The sequence below is a fragment of the Stegodyphus dumicola genome, chromosome 7, assembly GCF_044657685.1.
Source record: "Stegodyphus dumicola isolate Sdum_Otavi_A_Nest chromosome 7, ASM4465768v1".
Taxonomy (NCBI): domain Eukaryota; kingdom Metazoa; phylum Arthropoda; class Arachnida; order Araneae; family Eresidae; genus Stegodyphus; species Stegodyphus dumicola.
In genome coordinates, this window is record NC_140774.1 from 108,071,884 (window position 1) to 108,090,190 (window position 18,307).

General features: G+C 33.9%; 1 protein-coding gene across 1 annotated transcript in view; it reads left to right on the plus strand.

Moving 5' to 3' along the window:
- The window catches only part of LOC118193372 (uncharacterized), a 108,636-nt gene that overhangs the window by 26,067 nt on the left and 64,262 nt on the right, over window positions 1-18,307 (plus strand). The window contains exons 4-6 of the mRNA XM_085820697.1: window positions 5,248-5,327; window positions 16,064-16,221; window positions 17,308-17,346. Coding sequence (XP_085676823.1) covers window positions 5,248-5,327; window positions 16,064-16,221; window positions 17,308-17,346 — 277 coding nt within the window. The remainder of the gene's footprint in view (window positions 1-5,247; window positions 5,328-16,063; window positions 16,222-17,307; window positions 17,347-18,307) is intronic.

An 18,307-nucleotide genomic window follows, 5' to 3' on the forward strand; every position in this document is an offset into this window, starting at 1 on the left:
TCAAATAAGAGACCGTCGCCATTAAAAATGAAAAGAACGTACAGTTAGAATTTTAAGTGTATTCTTGACTATGGAATTTTATTATTACATACATATATATATATATATATATATATATATATATATGAGATTGAAGTAAATGTATTAATTAATCATAATAATTGTCACTTGCACAAAAACTGCAAAGTAATAAAATAATAATTTATTTACTACAGTACAAAGTCCGCAATTCGGACGTTCATTATCTGTAATGATCTAAAATCCGGACCTCAAAACCACCAACAACATTTTTCTGGTAGGCTTTATGCATGTGCATTTGATTCCCCCATCTGCACATAATAAAACATCTGGAGAGTCCCAATTCTTAATTTCACTTTGACACTAAATAAAATACCTTGTTATTGAAGAAGCAATCATTTTAGCATAAACCTGTATGATCAATAATTTGGTTCCATTGCTGCGTATCTCAAACCGAAACATTCCACATAGACACATTATTCATCTGACGCCAATCTGGCAAATAATTATTTATTAACTTGTCGTTAGTCGCCAAGCTCATGTTGCATAGCCAAATATGCTTAGTAAAGGATAGCTAAATTTGATGATGATAGCCTCTAATTTTAAAGGTTTTCAGATATCGCGAAACAAAGGTAAAGTTTTCCAATTAACGGATTTTGTAAAAAAATGTGGAGAATCAGTGATATATGAAAATGGTATATACCAGAAAATACTGCTACTGGATAGTGAACAAAGTGACACAGAAGTTACTGAAAACGAAAAAATTTTGATTGACAAGTTAATCAGAAGTCTCGAAACAGCAGTTACAGGACTTTTAACAATGTACCTGAACAAGGGATTATGTCTGTCTACAGAATTAAAGAGGAAGTATTAGTACACACACAAAAAAAAAAAAAAAAAAAAAAAAAAATGAAGCAACTTAAACAACTTACATTGAAAAAAATGTTTAAGGGAAACAAATAAGTATTAAGCTTTTTTTTGTAAATTTTGATACCCTTTACATCATAAAACTTCATTATTTCATAAATCACGATTTCATATTTTATAATTTCTACATGCCATCTTATTAGATTTAAACTCATGATCTAATATCCAGAAAAATCCCAAATCCGGAATCGCCGAAGTCCCGATGAGTCCGGATTTCGGACTTTGTACTGTGATAGAATATTGAGTGTATTGAGAAAATTAGTAGAATTTTAGTTGAATGAAGTAACTTATAAGCATTTAATGGAATCTTGAAATTTTTTTAATGAAAACATCAAGTATGAATCATGCAAAAATTTAAAATAGAAATTTAAAAAAAAAAAATGACAAGCAATCAACAAACCAAGTAATTATCATCATTGATTGGAAGTTGATTGACTTTTCAAGGGGAATAAACCAACCCCTGATCAGTTAACAATAATTAATACATGCAAAGGTGTTTTGTCATTTATTCAAGTAAAAGTTGTGAGGCCAAACTGGTATTAGGTAAGTTAATTTTAAGCCAAGTGAGAACTTATTGTGTTATTTTGATAATTTAGCCATTTTTGACAGGGAGTTCTGCATTTTGAACGTACTAAATTTTTTAAAATTTTTAGTGATATAAATTAATGTATATATCTCATTAATCATTTAATCATTTCTCTCCTTTAGCAGCTATTAATTCAAGTGTGATTTTAGGAGCAATAAAATAGTTAATTTTATTATTAAATTTTAAGGGAGAGAGGTTCAAATACAGGAAATATAATGTGGCAAAAAATATATTGGAACCTGAAAATTTTATTTGACATCTTAGTTTTTTTTTTTGGGGGGGGGGTATAAATAAGTTTTCTGCAGAAACAAATTTCAGAAATAAGATTTCTGTAGAAAAAGTTTAAATTTTTTGTTCTATGTATTACTAATATTCTTGTATTTAATATTTTTTTTAATCAGTTAATTCTTTTTATGAAATGTTGAATTTATTTTTTGGTCTAATCAATCAAGGCTTAGTTTATAGAGATATAATAAATGTATGGAATTTTTCAAAGGTGTAAGCTTTTGTGGTTTGAACTCTTGTGTATTAATTGATTGTATACTGTTTGTCACATGTTTTTGACTATGCCTTTCTGCTTATTACTGTAATGCAGAAATTATCATCTGATTATAGGGGTGATAAGCAAACTGAATTTAAATATGGTAATGAAATCTAACTTAATTTGAAAACTATTGGTTACTGTTTTTTCTAGGTGTAATTTTTTTGGGGTGGCGGGGTCTCAATTTATGTAATATATGAGTAATGTAATGCATATATAAAAGTTGTAGCTGTATAAATGAAATTGTGTAAATTAGCAAATTTTCCTGAAACAGTGGTATTGGCTATTTTTTTGCTTGGCAAAAGTTGAAGAAGGTTGGTTAGCAAAAACAGGCATAAAAAATAATATGGCACAGCCTCTCCATGTGCCCAAAATGCTGTGGCTACTCAAAATAGCTTTAAGGAAGTAAGATCTTAACAAGTATATATCAAGAACATATTTCTATGTCTATTTGCAGTACAGTACAGCTTGCTGAATATCATTGCAAGGCGTTTATTTAGATCTGCATGTCTCAGTACTCAATACGTAAATCTGGAAATTGTAAGGCTCGTCAAATATCTGGAAGTCCAGTATTGCATTCATAAAGCTAATTCTGTATGGCCTTTGCCTGATAAGGAGAGACTTGTGTTAAGCTACTGGTACAAATCATGATTGCAGGAGAACACAGCTTGCTTAAAGATGCATAAATAGTGTGCAGTACATATTTTCTATTGAGAAATATTTCTATGTATCTGGATGAAAAAAGGACTTGATGCTGAATCATGACAACTTGCTTGCAGGGCAGTTTGCTGAAGGAGAAATCCATAGATTTATGTCTTCCTTATATTCATATGTCCATGTAAAAGGGTTGCTATTGATATTTCTTGCCTAATAATGAAAAAAAAAATGTTTATGATCGAAATTGGTTTTATTGTTTTTCAAAGTATTTTACATGAAGATCAATACACTTTTGCATGCGTTTGAACCAATTTTAGAAGCACATTTTCCACTCCATTTCAGGTAACTCCAAAATATGCATTTTGAATGCATCACCCGCTTCTTCGGGTGTCACAGATCGCTAACCACGTAATTTATTTTTGATGTGCCAAGATAAAAAAAAGTCATTGAGTGCCAAATCGGGCCAGTACAGCAGATGAACCGTCAAGTCACTGTTTTGGCCTGTCAAAAATTCCTTTGTTTGAGCCAAAATGTAAGAACTTGCATAGTCATGATGAAGAATGATTCGCATCTTCTGCTTTTTTTTAAATTTCTGCAATGACTTCCGGCAAACAAATAGTCGTGTACCATTCGGAATTGACCATCCTGCATTGCTCTAACGCCACTGTCGCCACGTGACAGGTAATGAAGAAAAAACAGGCAACCATATGCTTCAATGTACTTCTTCCATAAGCAACTTTGTTGGATTTGGCTCTTCTTGAAAGACCCATACAGTCGACTGCTGTTTTGTTTCAGGCTCATATGCATAGATACATGTTTCATCACTTGTGTAGATGTTATACGCACCTTGAATGTATTTTTATAACATTTCCTTGCACCAGTCAATATGAGCCTTCTTTTGAGCATCTGTCAGATTATGCTGAATCCAACACTATCAAATCTTTTTTATGGCCAAATGTTCTTGTAATATCTTATTGATGCTTGTCATATTAATGCCCAAAGCTGCCTCACTCTCATGGTATGTTTGTTGCATGACGATCTTGCTTTATCAGTTCTGGCATAACCGATTTTGGACGACTTTCATGGAATTCATCCTCGAGCAAACATCGACCACAATAGAATTCATTATGCCAGTTTTTTATAGTGATGTAGGATGGTACTTTATCACTATATAAAGGATTAAGTGCATCGAAGCACTTGATAATCCACGTCGAAAGTTATGAAAAGTAATCACATGAAAATGTTCCCGGGTCAGTTTAATTTTTTGCCTGAGAATTTTTCAGTTTACTGTAACAATACACATCAAGCTAAAATGACAAAATGTTCTGAAGAAGTTATGGTTAGAAATATCAAACTTTTGAAGGGAATCATCCGTGGTCATCTAGCAACACTTATTGTTGCCAAGGCCACAAATATAAATAGAAACCTTCATATTCAAATCAGCAAAAAAATTGAAATCTCTGACTAAATCACATAACATTAGTCATATGTATTCAAACAGTGATATCATCTGAGCCAGATGAAATACGTTATCTGATATCTAGATAACAAATGATAGCTGGAATAATTGTTGCAAAAAAATAATATGACCTGTTACATTATCCATTTAATTGAAATTCATATTCGTTTGCTTTGATGCTGTTTGATGGTAGCCATCATGTAATGTAGGTCATAATTACACCACCCCTGGGTCATTGTCTACGAAGTTGCTAAGTGATTTTGCAGATTAAAGCAGATCTGTGAGAAAAATACAGCCTTCACTACTGATAATTGTATTTGTTGCCTGGTATGAGTATTGGTTTGTCAACAAGCTACTCCACAGTCCTCTTGCTGCATTTGTAAAGTGATACTAGATGATCATCACAATTGAACCCATGTTATGACATGATTATGAGACCTGTACACTAAGGTACTTGATTGGCTTTTTTCCCAATGCTTGGATGTATTTAGGTGGTGTTTTTTTTTTTTTTTTTTTTTTTTTTTTTTTTTTTGTTATCACATTATAAAAAAGATATGCGATATGATATTGGCTATTATTTTCCCCAGCTGTGGAGGTGCTTGTGTATGTGTCTTGGTTTTCAGTGTGGGGGATGTAATGTTTTCTCACTTTGCTGCCTTTGCCGTTTCTTAGCAAAATTAATAGGTGCTGTGCTACTGTTGTTTTGGTGTCCTTGAAAGTAGTAAATGATCTTAAGGACTGAAACAAGTCTTAACTAAATATTACAAGTCTTAGAAACTAAATATTATACCACCACAACAAAAGTGCACTTTAGTTGTCACTACCAATTTTGGGATTTGTTTCTTGGTTTGGGTGCTAATTGTTCACTTGTACGCTAAACAAGTGTATGACAATTACAACATTAAAGCCTCACTAGAATTCACTAAAATATTCTCTGAGATTGTATTTATCTGCATACTATTATTAATAATTTAGTGGCAGTTTATTAGTTACATCCATCTTAATTATTTTTTAGAATGTATTTAAAATAAATAAATATTTAATACTTTTTATTTATAGCTTTTCTTTCATCAAAATATGCTGAACCGCCTGCTTCCAAAATCTATAATAGCCGTTTCCTCACCAATACGCCTGCTGAAGTGAGTTATGATTTTATTAAATAAATTAAATATTGTATGTTATTTTAAAGACATTTTAAATGCTGTTATTATGTCTCATTGGCTTAGTAGTACAGTAAAATTCCAGAAATTGCAAAGCTTGGGACCAGAGGTTGTGCGGATTTTAGAATTTTGCGGATTTCAGAACAGAAAAGATAAAGCATAATATTCAGACTAAAAGTGCAAAATGAATAAGGCGTATTAGATACATTTAATTAAATTATTATATACATTATTGCAATAATTTATTATATGCATTAAATTATTATTACATATGTAAATTGATTATATTATTCATTGTGTTATATGTACACAGCATCGAGGTTTGCCGATTTCGCCTCATGCAAAGATTTCCGGTTTCGGATTCCGGTGTTAGAATCACTGTTGTTGTAAAATTTCAACAGCTTTTCTTTATTTTTCCATATATCATACACAATCGTGTTGCAATTCGATACCATTCTGCTATAAATCGAGGAGTAGCACCTGCTTCCATCTTTTGCAGAATTTGCACATTTTGCGTTACAGTCAATGCAGCGTGTTTACATTTTTCAACGTTGCAAGCAGTAAAATCACGAGTGCATTTCTTATCTATCATTGTGTTAAAAAGAGCTGAAATTAAAAATATTCGTAATTTATCCACAAAATATCCGGATAAAAAAAAAAGGCAGCACTAAATCTCGTGAAATGAAATAACAAAGCTCAGAAAATACAACAGCGTGAATCGTGAACTTGAACAAAGAGTTGAGTGAATCATCTGCTTCTTTACCTCGATGCAGATTAGACGGAAAAAAACTTATCTTATTTTTTTAAACTTTTTTATATCAATAATTTGGTATTTCCATTTTGACTCATTATTATTCGGTAATTATGACGTCATTTATTCGGTAAGTATTTTTTCTTCGATATTTTGTACTCAATGTTGCGGTTTCTGGAACCTATAAACTGAATGTTTACATTCTGAGAGGCAACGTGGATTTCAGGTCGGCGGATTTTCTTTATTTGACTGTAGTAATAAAATGGTGCATAAAGCATCCATTTTATTATGACTACTTTATGTGTTAATAGAAGTTTCATTTTGTGCACTTTTTCCCATCTATTTGAGAAAAGCTTAAAAATTTTTTCTTTCTTATGTATTTAAAGATAGCTAATAAAAAGCTTGTTTTCAAAAAGCGCATTTAAAGTTGCATTTGTGAATATATATATATGCATATATGTCTATGTGTGTGTGTATATATATATAATAAAGCCAAAATGAATACTAAGGCCTATCTGAAAAAAGTAAAAATGGTTGTTTTCCATTTTGTAAGGTATTGAAAAGTTTATTTATTTCTGTTAATGCTATGATCTGAGCAGAAGAGCTTTTTGGATTCATTGATGAAGAGCTGTGTGCATGATTTTTTAAACTTAAATGTTAAATGTACATAAATACTTGCTTTACTTTTTGTTTTCATAAACTTTTATGTCACCCAATAGGATAGTGGTTAGTGACTCTGACTACTGTACCAAAGGGCCAAAGTTCGATTCCCAAAGAAGTTATGGATGTAGTAAATGTTAAATGTCTTTGTGGCACAGGGGCACTTGAAATATATGATGAGCTGTGAAAGTCCTCTCATGTGTTTTAGTGGTAGGGAAAGAGGGCAGGAGACCCTTGGATCACCTCCTGAGGTCTTTCAAAATTGGGAGGAAACTGGACAAAGTCATATTGTCACCTATATAAAGCACAAAACTCTTGCCAGCAATGGACACAATCTTTACTCCTTGCCACGATAAAGTTCTTGGGTTGTTGTTCTAATTCAGACAAATGAGATTAGCCACAGCATAATAGCATAGCCTTTTATTTATCAAAATGGAATAAAAAATAGAAAATAAAAAAATATTTAAAATAAAGTAATATTCATGAAATGACAGTGAACCTTATGACTGGATAAAAATGGTCATACTTGTCAGAAGGTTAATCTAATGCTGGAAATAAAAACTTCACCGACTTACAAATTGTAATAATGTACTTTTGTTTTTTTACTTTTACACTGCAGAAGAGGCCTGCTGACCCTACAGCTATAAAATTTGCCTCATGGCATTATTGTCCTTCTTGCAGAAGTGATCTAATGCTGCTGTGCCTCCTCTGCAGGAGGGCTGGCAGAACAGACTGCTATAAACACATGATTAAAAAGAAATTTGCAAGGCTATTTACAGTGATGCGCAAGTCCTTACTGGCTATACATCTTGTTCTAAACACCAACTAATTGAGATCACTGATGATCCTGTGTTCAAATAGAGATTACTGGTTGCAAGTTTAGGACTTGACAAGCACAGTTACAGTATTACAATCTAAGATACATGAGACTGCATTACAGATATATGACTTCACATTTAGAATACTTATCATATATTGTACCACTTTCAGGCTAACTTCACAAAACACTATTGAACAATGCATTGAAGCTGCTATTAATAGTACTTACTCTATTGCATGAAGCAAGTATGATAATAGAATTGAACAAAGTAATAATTATAGTACAATTGAATCGAAGACTGAATTTCGTTGTAACAGTGAACAGCAAAACGAAACAAGGGTTATACATAGATGCAGAGTGTATATAAATGTAATTACAATTGAGCAAACAACTTTGCTTTGAAAAGTACAACTTTGCTTTGCAGAGTGTCATTACACAGTCTTACAAATCATAGACTTATGATGTTCTGAGAAAAAGGTGTGCCTAGCTACTTGATTAATTTCTGATCGAGCAAAATGCCAAGTGTTAGGTTGCCCTGTTGTGCCCACTTACGGCTGAGTTTTTGTTGCACAGTACATAATAAGTTTTCTCAGCTTTACTCTGGCTATATTGTTCTTAATCAAATTTTCTGGCCATTGGGGTCAAAGTTGTTGACTTTGTTTCTTTTCACGAAGATGAGCAGTGTCAGGGCAAGAGAAGAGATAGTGATCTGGGTCACCCACTTCTCCACAGCCACACGTATCTGTTTTGCTTAGGTCGAATTGATGTAGATAAGCTTCAAAAGGGTCATGGCCTGTGAAAAAGTGGGTTAATTCACCAATATTGACTAAAAGTGGTTCCCTCACTTTCGGAAAAAAATTCATTTGTTCGTCTGCCTGTTGTTGCTGTTTCCCACCTCTGTTGCCACTGTGCAATGATCTGTTGATGTGTGACTCTTTTAAGTTGGAAGATGGGAAGTTTCACTAAATGTTCAAATAAAGCCATATCATTTGCTGCCGACTTCGCTGCCCTGTCTGCTTCCATATTGCCTTGGATCTCAACATGTGCCGGGACCCAATGAGGAATGGGACGGATTGCTTGTGGCTGCTGAAAGAGCAGACAGCGAATTTCCTGTACTTGTGGACTTTCATGGCTTCCAGGCAGGAGTTTTCACTAAAAGTGGCTATTTTACTGTCTAAATTATTTCTCACATATACTAAAGCTACCTTTAGTGTGGCTAATTCAGCTTCATACACTGAGGTGAATTCTTTCAGTCGCTTTCTCCACTCATGAAAGATCAGTCCTTTATAGCACAGAAGGCACTTCCTGTACCTTTTACAGTCTTGGATCCGTACAGTGAGAGTGCCATCCTACGTGGAGCCAAGTAAATGATAAAGATCATTTCATTTCATTTGCGGTTTTGCAGCTGAAGATGATGGTTCGGTAAAACCATCGAAACTAGTCCTGTGAAAATTGTGTAAATTAACGCTGATTTTTGTTGTTTGACTTCTGAATTAGTATTTATTCGGCGTGTTATTGTGTCTTAATTAAATGATAAAGATGTCAGCATTCAGATCAATGTCCACAGGGTGATCTAATAACTTCAGCCTGTGTTTTTATAATCCCTACCTAGCAAAGTGTACCATCCTCTTCAAGGAGGTGCACTCTTGAAATTAATGACTCTCTTACTGCAGTTAGGTCTAGTGGCAAGAGTCCTGCAAGAACCTGGAGTGCCATGGTTGCCATAGTTCTATATTTCTTGTAGATAAATGGCAGCTGCATTCTCTGCATGTTTAGACAGGGTTCGTAGCGGTCCTTGCAAGTGCTGATAAGTCCTTATATTTGAAAATAAAGTATAAAAACCCTTATAGGTGCTTATTTTTTCTCTAAAGCACTTACTTTTTGTTTTTAGTGCTTATTTTTTGCTTTTAGTGGTTTTTTTTTTTTTTTTTTTTTTTTTAACAAACGTACATTTTTTCTCCATACCAAAGCTGAAACTAAATAAACAACTTTTCTTACTTATATGGAACGTCAGATGGTGAATCATAATCCCAGAAATAGCTTTCCGCCCCTTTCCCTGCATTAACATAAAGTGCATGTCGCTCTATTGGTCAAAGAATTGCGAAAGAGATAGAAAATTCTGGTACATTCCGTATTCTTTTGCTCCCACCCAATACTACACACGTTTGAATTTCTATCAAGATTTTAATAATTTACATTCTCGTTCTGTGTGGTGAGTTCATGTTCGTGTTTATTATGATCGGTATGCTTATATCTTTATATATATAAGCAGCTAAAGTGTGTGTCGCTGATAGTTTATTGTTGCCACTAGGAATAATGAGCTCAGAAATTAACGTTTCTGCAGTTTTTAATTAATGTCTTGGCTGATTAAAGTCGCACAAAGATGAAAACGCTATCGATGGATTCGGAGAATTTTTTGGAATCCGAGGATACGCATTTGAGATTTCAACTCGGCGTCATTCCTTAGATACTCGAGAAAAAAGAATTTGGCACGTAGCCAAATCTCTGTAATAGGGAAAACCCAAGAAAGAAAGTGGAAAATGTAGGAGAAAATTAGTTTTTAATTAATATCTCGGCTAATTAAAGTTCCAAGAAGACACGAATGGTCAAAATGGCGTGCCACAGACCTGCGGAATCCAACGGTGTACTTCTCTAAGCCCAGAAGCCAGCCGTTTCGGAGGAAATGATGTTACTTCACCCCGTATATATATATGCGGCTTAAGTGTCTGTTTGTCGCTGATAGTTTATTGGTTGCTTGCGTAATTGTACTAGCCAATGGGGTGAAGTTGCCACGGCACAGGTTTGCTGTTTCAATTGAGACGTAGACAATTTCCTGTAAAACTTGCCTTTGCTATGACCATCCATAAGCCTCAGGGCCAAATGCTTAAGCGTGTTGGCATTTTTTTACCTGAACCTGCATTTGAGGTCAGCTGTATGTTGCCTGTTCAAGAGTTCATGAAAGAATGGACGTAAAATTAAAAATGATGGATGGTCTTCTGCAAGGTGAGTTTAAAAATGTTGGAAAGATTTACACAAGAAACGTTGTGTACAAAGAGATCTTTGACATGTGAATTAACATTTCATTATTTAAATCACCTTTATTGAATGAGCTAGCGGTGTCTTTTAAGAAATATACTGCCAGTGGTTTCCTTCATTGCACTCTACTTTAAGCAAGTAGAAGGGGGAAACCCCGTGGGGCAGTAAGCAAAGGGGCGTCCTCGCTGCCTGCCCTGAGTATTTCAGTTTAAATTAGCAGACACCTCTGCACAAATCATTTTAATTACAATTTAAAATATCTAGAACAGCAGTCATTTCGTATGACCGCTGGGCGTTCTAGTTATGAACATATGTATGAATATTTATAATATTGTATTTGCAGTTACTGCTGAAGTTATAATAGTACACAAACTTCAAAAATGAGTAAGTATGTTTTAACACAAATTTGTTTTCAAAGAAATAATATTCGGAATGGCATAAATAAAGTGAAAGTAATTAAATAGTCAAAAATTTTTTTCTTTTTTTGCCATTACATTATACAGAACGGAAGTTGGGGGTTCTCCCCTTTCTCCGTAAAATCTCGAATATTGAAACTGTTACAGTTCGCAGCAAAGCAAGGAATGGACTTTTTTTTTTGTCACTTTCCCATCTGAATTGAATAGGACTAAAAGTTCTGCGGTGTACCAACCCAAGCGAAGAATGATTCTATTCCAGAAATTTAACGCAGTCTGTTCAAAATTAGAATGACAAGCACCCCAGATTGGTAAATCTCTTTATTAATCAATATGAGTAAGGCGACGTGTCCTGCTCAATGATAAATATGCCACATGAGCGCATGACTGTGAAAACCGGATGAAGCAAAGGGGCGTTTTCCTTTATTTAGTTATTTATTCTCCGAATACCGGCAGCTGTTGATTCCGATTACGTAATATCACATGTGGAAGAATTAAGGCAGACGTATTGCGCAATAACGTTTGTGATATTTCACAGAGATAAAAGAGTCTTGCTGTGCTTGCTAAGCAGATTAATTTTCAGTTCCATTGGACTATTTTTTTATATGATGCACATATCGAAATGTCGAGCATTATTTAGCTGAAAAATCTAAAGAATGGCTACAACTTTTCATAAGTATTATGATTTCTTGTGGGAAATTAATTGTGTTGATGCATTTGATCAGGTGTTGAATGCATGAACCACAACGTGTTGAATGCCCCTTTGATGTCTCTAGAGATAATTAAAAATGTGGAGGCCTTGTTCTCTATTTGTCTGTATATTGTTAATGAGTTTATTAACTGCGTGTTCTGTAGAGATCCCCTTCCTGAATCCAAAGTGTAATTCACTGATAATGCTGTTTCTTCTAAGATAGTAATGTAGATGATTCAAGAGTACCTTCTCCATAACTTTACTAAGGGAGAGCAGGAGGCTGACCGGCCTGTAGGATTGTGGGTCTGTGGAGTCCCTTCCTACTTTAAGAGAGAGAACCACCACCTCTTCAGTTTTCATTTGATCAGAGAAAGTACCCACTCTCCAGCAGGCTTAACATAATGTGAGTAGGAGCTCTGGGAATTACTGTAGCTCTTTCAGCATTGCATTGTCAATGCCGTCTGGACCTAGAGCCTTGTCAATAGAGATATTGTGTATAATTCTATTTAGTTCCGACTGTGTTGGTGGTACCTAGTCTCTGTTACTGCTGCTTCAGCTGTATGTTTTTTCCAGGATTCATTCTTAGCTTTCATAATAGCTTTCTTGTACACTGCCCTTTCTTTTCGGTAAACAAGCATCTTTTTAGACCTTTGTTCTGTGTCAGTTTCTTTCTAGGGTTTCCAACAGAGTGCCCTGGCCTTGCTTCTCATGACTGTGAGTACAGTTCTCCACCAGGAAATTGAAGCTTTTTTTTTTTAGCGTACTTTTTCACTTTATAGACTATTTTTGCTGCTGTCATGAGCATTTGTATAAGGTTGAAGTAGGCAGTATCAATTTCTTCCTTTGTATTACTCTCCTTCAACTCCTCTATGAGCCCCTGGACCATTGGCTGGACAAAAACTTTGAATTTTTTGTGACCACCATACTTTGTCTTAAAAAGTTGCTTGGCAATGTAAACAACTTGGGAGTCTAGATTGAATTTGATGATTCTGTGATCACTAAGAGATGGTGTCTCAGATACCTCCCAATTGCACATCTGAGGGAATAGTGAGGAGGAGTCCAGTGTCACATCTGGTCATCCCTGTGCTCTGATAGTGAGGAGGGTGGGTGCAATTATTAAATACTGCCAACCTATGAGATTTAATTCCTGTAGCTTGATATTTAAGTCCCTACTTGGAGGAAAATAAAACACTCATTATGACTAATTTGATGTTAGTAGTCTCTAAAGTACTCTAAAGTAAATACTGCCAACCTATGAGCTGTGCCAAATTCTACAAGGCTATGTGCTCTAATATTTTCAGAGCAAGTGCCCCAAAGGGGCTTGTTGCATTAAAATCACACTCCAAAACATAAAATTTTGGATTAGGCACTACAGTGAGATTTAATTCCTGTAGCTTGATATTTAAGTCCCTACTTGGAGGAAAATAAAACACTCATTATGACTAATTTGATGTTAGTAGTCTCTAAAGCCATTGTGACAGTATTTTCTGTCTTGTCAAGGAAAAATGGTGCGAGGGGGCCAGGATATACTATGACCACTAGCTGTTATTCTGAATAATGAGCTATACTGCTAGTGTTACAGTAGAACTCCAATTATCCAAATCAGTTGGATCCGGACACCATTCAGATGGTCAAAAATTCAGATAATTTTATTTCTTCTGAAGAAAGGGTCTAGGTACACTTTAATTAATTATTATATGTACTATATGTTGAAAATGGGAGAAAAAAAGCTATTTTTGAAGAAAAAAGAGGTTTTAATTAATGAAAATGAAAAGGCAACACTTTTATATACATGTTCTGTACAGTATTTACAAGTGCTGAAAGTCTTTGATTGCTGAACATCTCGGTCAAAGTAAGCTGTTTGACTATCTTCATCCATTTTCGGGCAGCTAAGTCATGCATCTGCTTGATAATGAGAAGTTGTATGTGGTCACATTCGGGCTGACACTCCATCTACTTCAACGCAGTTTCAAGGCCGGCAAACGCTTCACTAGCTGATTGTCCCATGTCTGCTTCAACTTCGACATTAAGGTTATCTTCTTCCTCAGCACTTTCTTCTCTCATACTTTCAATAAGTTCATCATTTAGAATATGAAACCCAAGGTCTGACGAATCACACACCACCCATGACAAATTATATGCCATCACACGCCATTTGCTCCTTTTAATGTCTGAAATCGTTGATTGTCCAACACTGTACATCTCAGCAATAATAACACAATACATTTTCTTTTACTGTGGCTGTGGTGAACGACAAAATGCACTCATAAACAAAACAATGCACCGACGTAGAAAGAATATCACCATAGTACTGTAGGAGGTCAACAATCCGCTGACTGATTAGTAATCAAAATAAACAGTAACAGGTGGTCCGGGCCAGCCACCTGTAATGGATAACAGTACTGTAGTCAATAATAGAATTGCACTATGAGACGGTAACTCGTTATCCCAATAATGTTCGTACTACGCCTACACTAGCTTCGCAGAGGGAAGGACAATAGTGTGCAAAGACAGAATCACTATTTTGTGAATGATAGTACGTTTCTTTTGTGTGACTCCATTTTTTTTTCCCTCTATATTGACAGATATAAAATCAGACATCAAACTGTGATATGGATAATGCAAGTTCAACAGCCAGTGAAAGTGAAGCTTCACCTAATTTTCTTATTCATCTTAATCCGTGTTTCTCAATTCCCTGTACACGTGGCGGAAGAGGAAAATCTTGGCCAGGTCCAGTATATCATAGAGGCGGGATTCTCACCAAAAGGTTCCGTCGCCAAATCCCTTGCCGAATTTTCCCTCTTCTTTCTAGCGGCGTGGAAGACAAACTGGTTTACATTATGTCTATGGAGCCTTTCCTTCTTTACATAGATGTTCTTTGCTCCAATAGTCAGTAGTAGATTTCTCAGGATTTTCAACTTTATTAGCTGAGTCTTCCTCTGATCAGGATGCATACACATCAAAATTTAGGTGAGTGTGTTTTGGAAACTTCAAAAGGCATATAAATTTGTGGCAGAAATTTAAGTGTCAAGTACTGCAGTGGTTTGGTAGAAAATTTCTGCATGAATGATGAACTTTGATAAAAAAGTGAAAGCTCTTTTTGGTCTTCCTATAATTTCTGAGAGTAACTAAATCATGGGTGTCTGGTGAAGTCTACTAGCATGTTGTGCAAAAGAAGACTTTTCCATCGCAGATGTGCAGGGATTGTGTAGGAAATGAAAGCATTTTTATTGGTATGGATGTTTGTTCCTTGGATAGGGAAGCACTTAAAAGTTTTATTGTGCCAGAAATATATCTAGTTTATCAGTAAGAAAGGCAAATATCTCTAATTTTAAGAATACATTATAATATCCTTCAAGAGATCATCCTTTTGCTCCTAAATGTTTAACAGGTATTATAAGTTAAGACTTGTAGTAGAGAACTATACATACAGATACAAGAATTTGTATGTATTTAGTACCTTAGATATATTTTAATGTATTATTTTAATTCAGCATTATGTTAAAATATGAGGAGAAATGTGTATAAAATTATAGGAAAAGCCCAGTTATCTGGCATTCAGTTAACCTAGAAGCTCAAGTAGCTGGAACATTTTAATTTTTCTAACTTCTTGTTTTACCTTTTCCCCCCTCCTTCCACCCTTTTTCTCATAACCAATCAGAGATTTGTAAAGCCATCATAAAGCATGTGTGCATGTGTAGGATTATTACTCAAAACAAACAAAAAATGTTGCCAGTATAGTTAAACACCAATAACGGATAAGATCTTCATTTTAATTTTAAGATTTAGTCATTTTGACTTTGTATCCATAATTTTCACTTGTCCAGAATTTGACATTTCTCAAGCTTTTTTAGATAGTTGGCCTTTTAGTGCACTGTGAGCAAAATAATATTCTTCTATTTCTTATCATAAGTGAAATGGTACATGCCTAAAAATGTAATATTTAATTCTGTTTGTGATCATATATTATTTCATTTATATTGTGTACATCATTGAAAATGTTTTCCTTCTGTATTTTTGTTTCTTGCTCTTTTCCCCCTTTTTCTGTTTGTTTATTTTGCAACTTTTTTTGCTTATGAGTGATTAAGTAATTTATATTCATCTGTAGGGCAGTATAGTATACTTATACATAGTTTTTATACTCTTGCCATCTGTTACTTTAGATAGAAACAATTCTAATTTATAAAATTGTTCTAATAATTTTTTTCACCTAATTTTTTAATAGCTTTTCATTTACATTATGTTCATTTTTTAAATATTATTGAAAAGTGTTTTATTTCATATTTTATTGTAAATTAAAAAGTGCATTCTTAATTTAAATATCATGTTGTGTTCATGTATTAGTTATTTCGCAAAGATCTCATAAGTGCAATGAAGTTGCCTGATAGTGAACCATTGACTCCAGATGATTATTGGCTAATTGAAGATTCTTGGAAACCTGAATGGGAGAGGGGTGTCCAGGTTCCTGTATATCCTGAAGCTCTACCTGAGCCACATATTAGGTATGTCTTGACATATATCAGTTTACTGGCATTTTAGCTAAATTTTTCAATATAACTTTGATAACATTCATCCTTTTTTATTATTATTTTTTCAGCTGCATAAGTTGAGCCAAAAGATTGTTTTTGCGATGTTATCTCTGTCTTGAAGTTTTAAAATTTTTAGCCTATTTGCAATTTTTTTTTTTTTTTTTTTTTTCCCAAATTGCTATAATATTTTTCCCATCAATGGCTGAGTGATAAGATTGCTGAATGCTAGTAGTACAATCCTGGCTCATATCCTGTTAAATGGGTTGACTTGCATGAGATTTTCTGTCATTTTCCCCATGTGACATGAATATGAACCACTTTCTCTTGAAACATCCTCCATTAAGCTATTCTTCCCATAAGCATATAGCCGTGATATATTTTGTCATAATCACCCTACTTCCTATTAGAGTTAACTGCTTTGTAAATTGATCCAGAAAGTGAAATTGCAGTAATGCCATTGTATTTGAATTTTCAAATTTTTACTACAGTTTTTGTGTTAAAATTTTCACTGCTTAATATTATAGTTAACTTCTGTGTTGGTCTTCTGCATTTCTTTCTCCTGTAACTGTACATTTTGTCATTTTGTGATAGATTTAAACAATGCTTTTGATTATGATTATTAGTAATGGTATAAAGATGCCAATTTAGAAGTTCTTAGGAGCTTTGATCAAATGATAAAAGCTAAATATTCCAAAAGCACAAATTTAAATTTAAAAAAAAAAAATCCATCTTATGTCGCAATGTAGCAAGTACAAAAATATTTTTTAGGAGAATATGAGGTAAGTTTTTTCCATTTTTGAATAAGCATTTTTCTTGTCTTGGTGCTCTACTTAAATCATTATTTCCAATTAATTGCTGTTTTGTATTGTTATTTATTAAATATTAATTTTATTACTCTTTATCAAAAGGGGGAGAAAACTTTATAAATTAAAATAAATAAATGAGTGAAGCTAATCTTGAAAAATTTTGTTATAGTTGCATTTAATTACGTCTAATTTTTGTTACTGTTTATTATTATTACTGAAAGCTTGACCTGATGTGTTTCTTGTTTCATTGTAGAGTTTTAAGGAAGCAGAATAAAGAAGCAAATTTCAAGCTGTAAGTATTGTTTAATTTTATTCTTTATCAATTGTTGAAGTACATTTTAAATAAACTGCATTGTATTGAAATGCTCTGTATGAAAATCTATGATAATTCTTTGCAATCTCAGATTGACAAGTGTATTTTACTTTTTCATGCTTTTATGTTACTTTCCATTGTGAAATCGCCTGAAGTCTGTAAACTAAACTGGCATTACATTTATAGCAAATGGTGCATTACAATAGCTATGTTAAATTTATTGTGTTTTAAACATGCTCAAAGAAAAACAAAAAATCTTAGAGATTTGGAAAAAGAATTGTTCCATGTCACGTTTAAAATAAGCAATGAAGGAGACAGAGGTGAAGGAATTAAACCTGCACAGCAGTAAATTCAGACACTGAAACAGCAGTTTAAAACTCATGTTTTGATTTAACAATACTTCTCGCAGTCTGCTGTCTTGTAACATCATCTGCATACAATAGAGAAATATTTTCTTTTTGTAAAGAATTTTTTTATTTTATTGATTTCTAGAGATGGTGTCATGAGGGGCATGAAGGGAATTTTAGTGTTGTGTGCTCATTGCTGTTCTGCTTCTGATGGTGATAGAATTTTGGCCCTCTTAGTTTGTAGCTTGATTCCTCAACCAGTCAGACCAAAAACTGGAGAAACACCATCATGTCAGTTCCATTATGATGAGTGATCAATCCACTGTATAAATCCTGTGCAGTGCTTTTCAGGGGTACCATATTGCTAGTCAATACCTGTAAAATTATCATAGCACAGGTGGGATTTAAATTGATAAGCATGATTGAGGTTTTTTTTTTTTTTTTTTTTTTTTTTTTTGTATGTTTGACTGTTAGATTGTGGGGCAGAGTGTATGAATATCTGCTCAGTGCTGCTGAGTTGCGGTTGGATGAGCAGCTTCTCATCTACATTGTTCACCATTAAGAGTATAGTTTACTCTTTTTGCTTTGAGGTG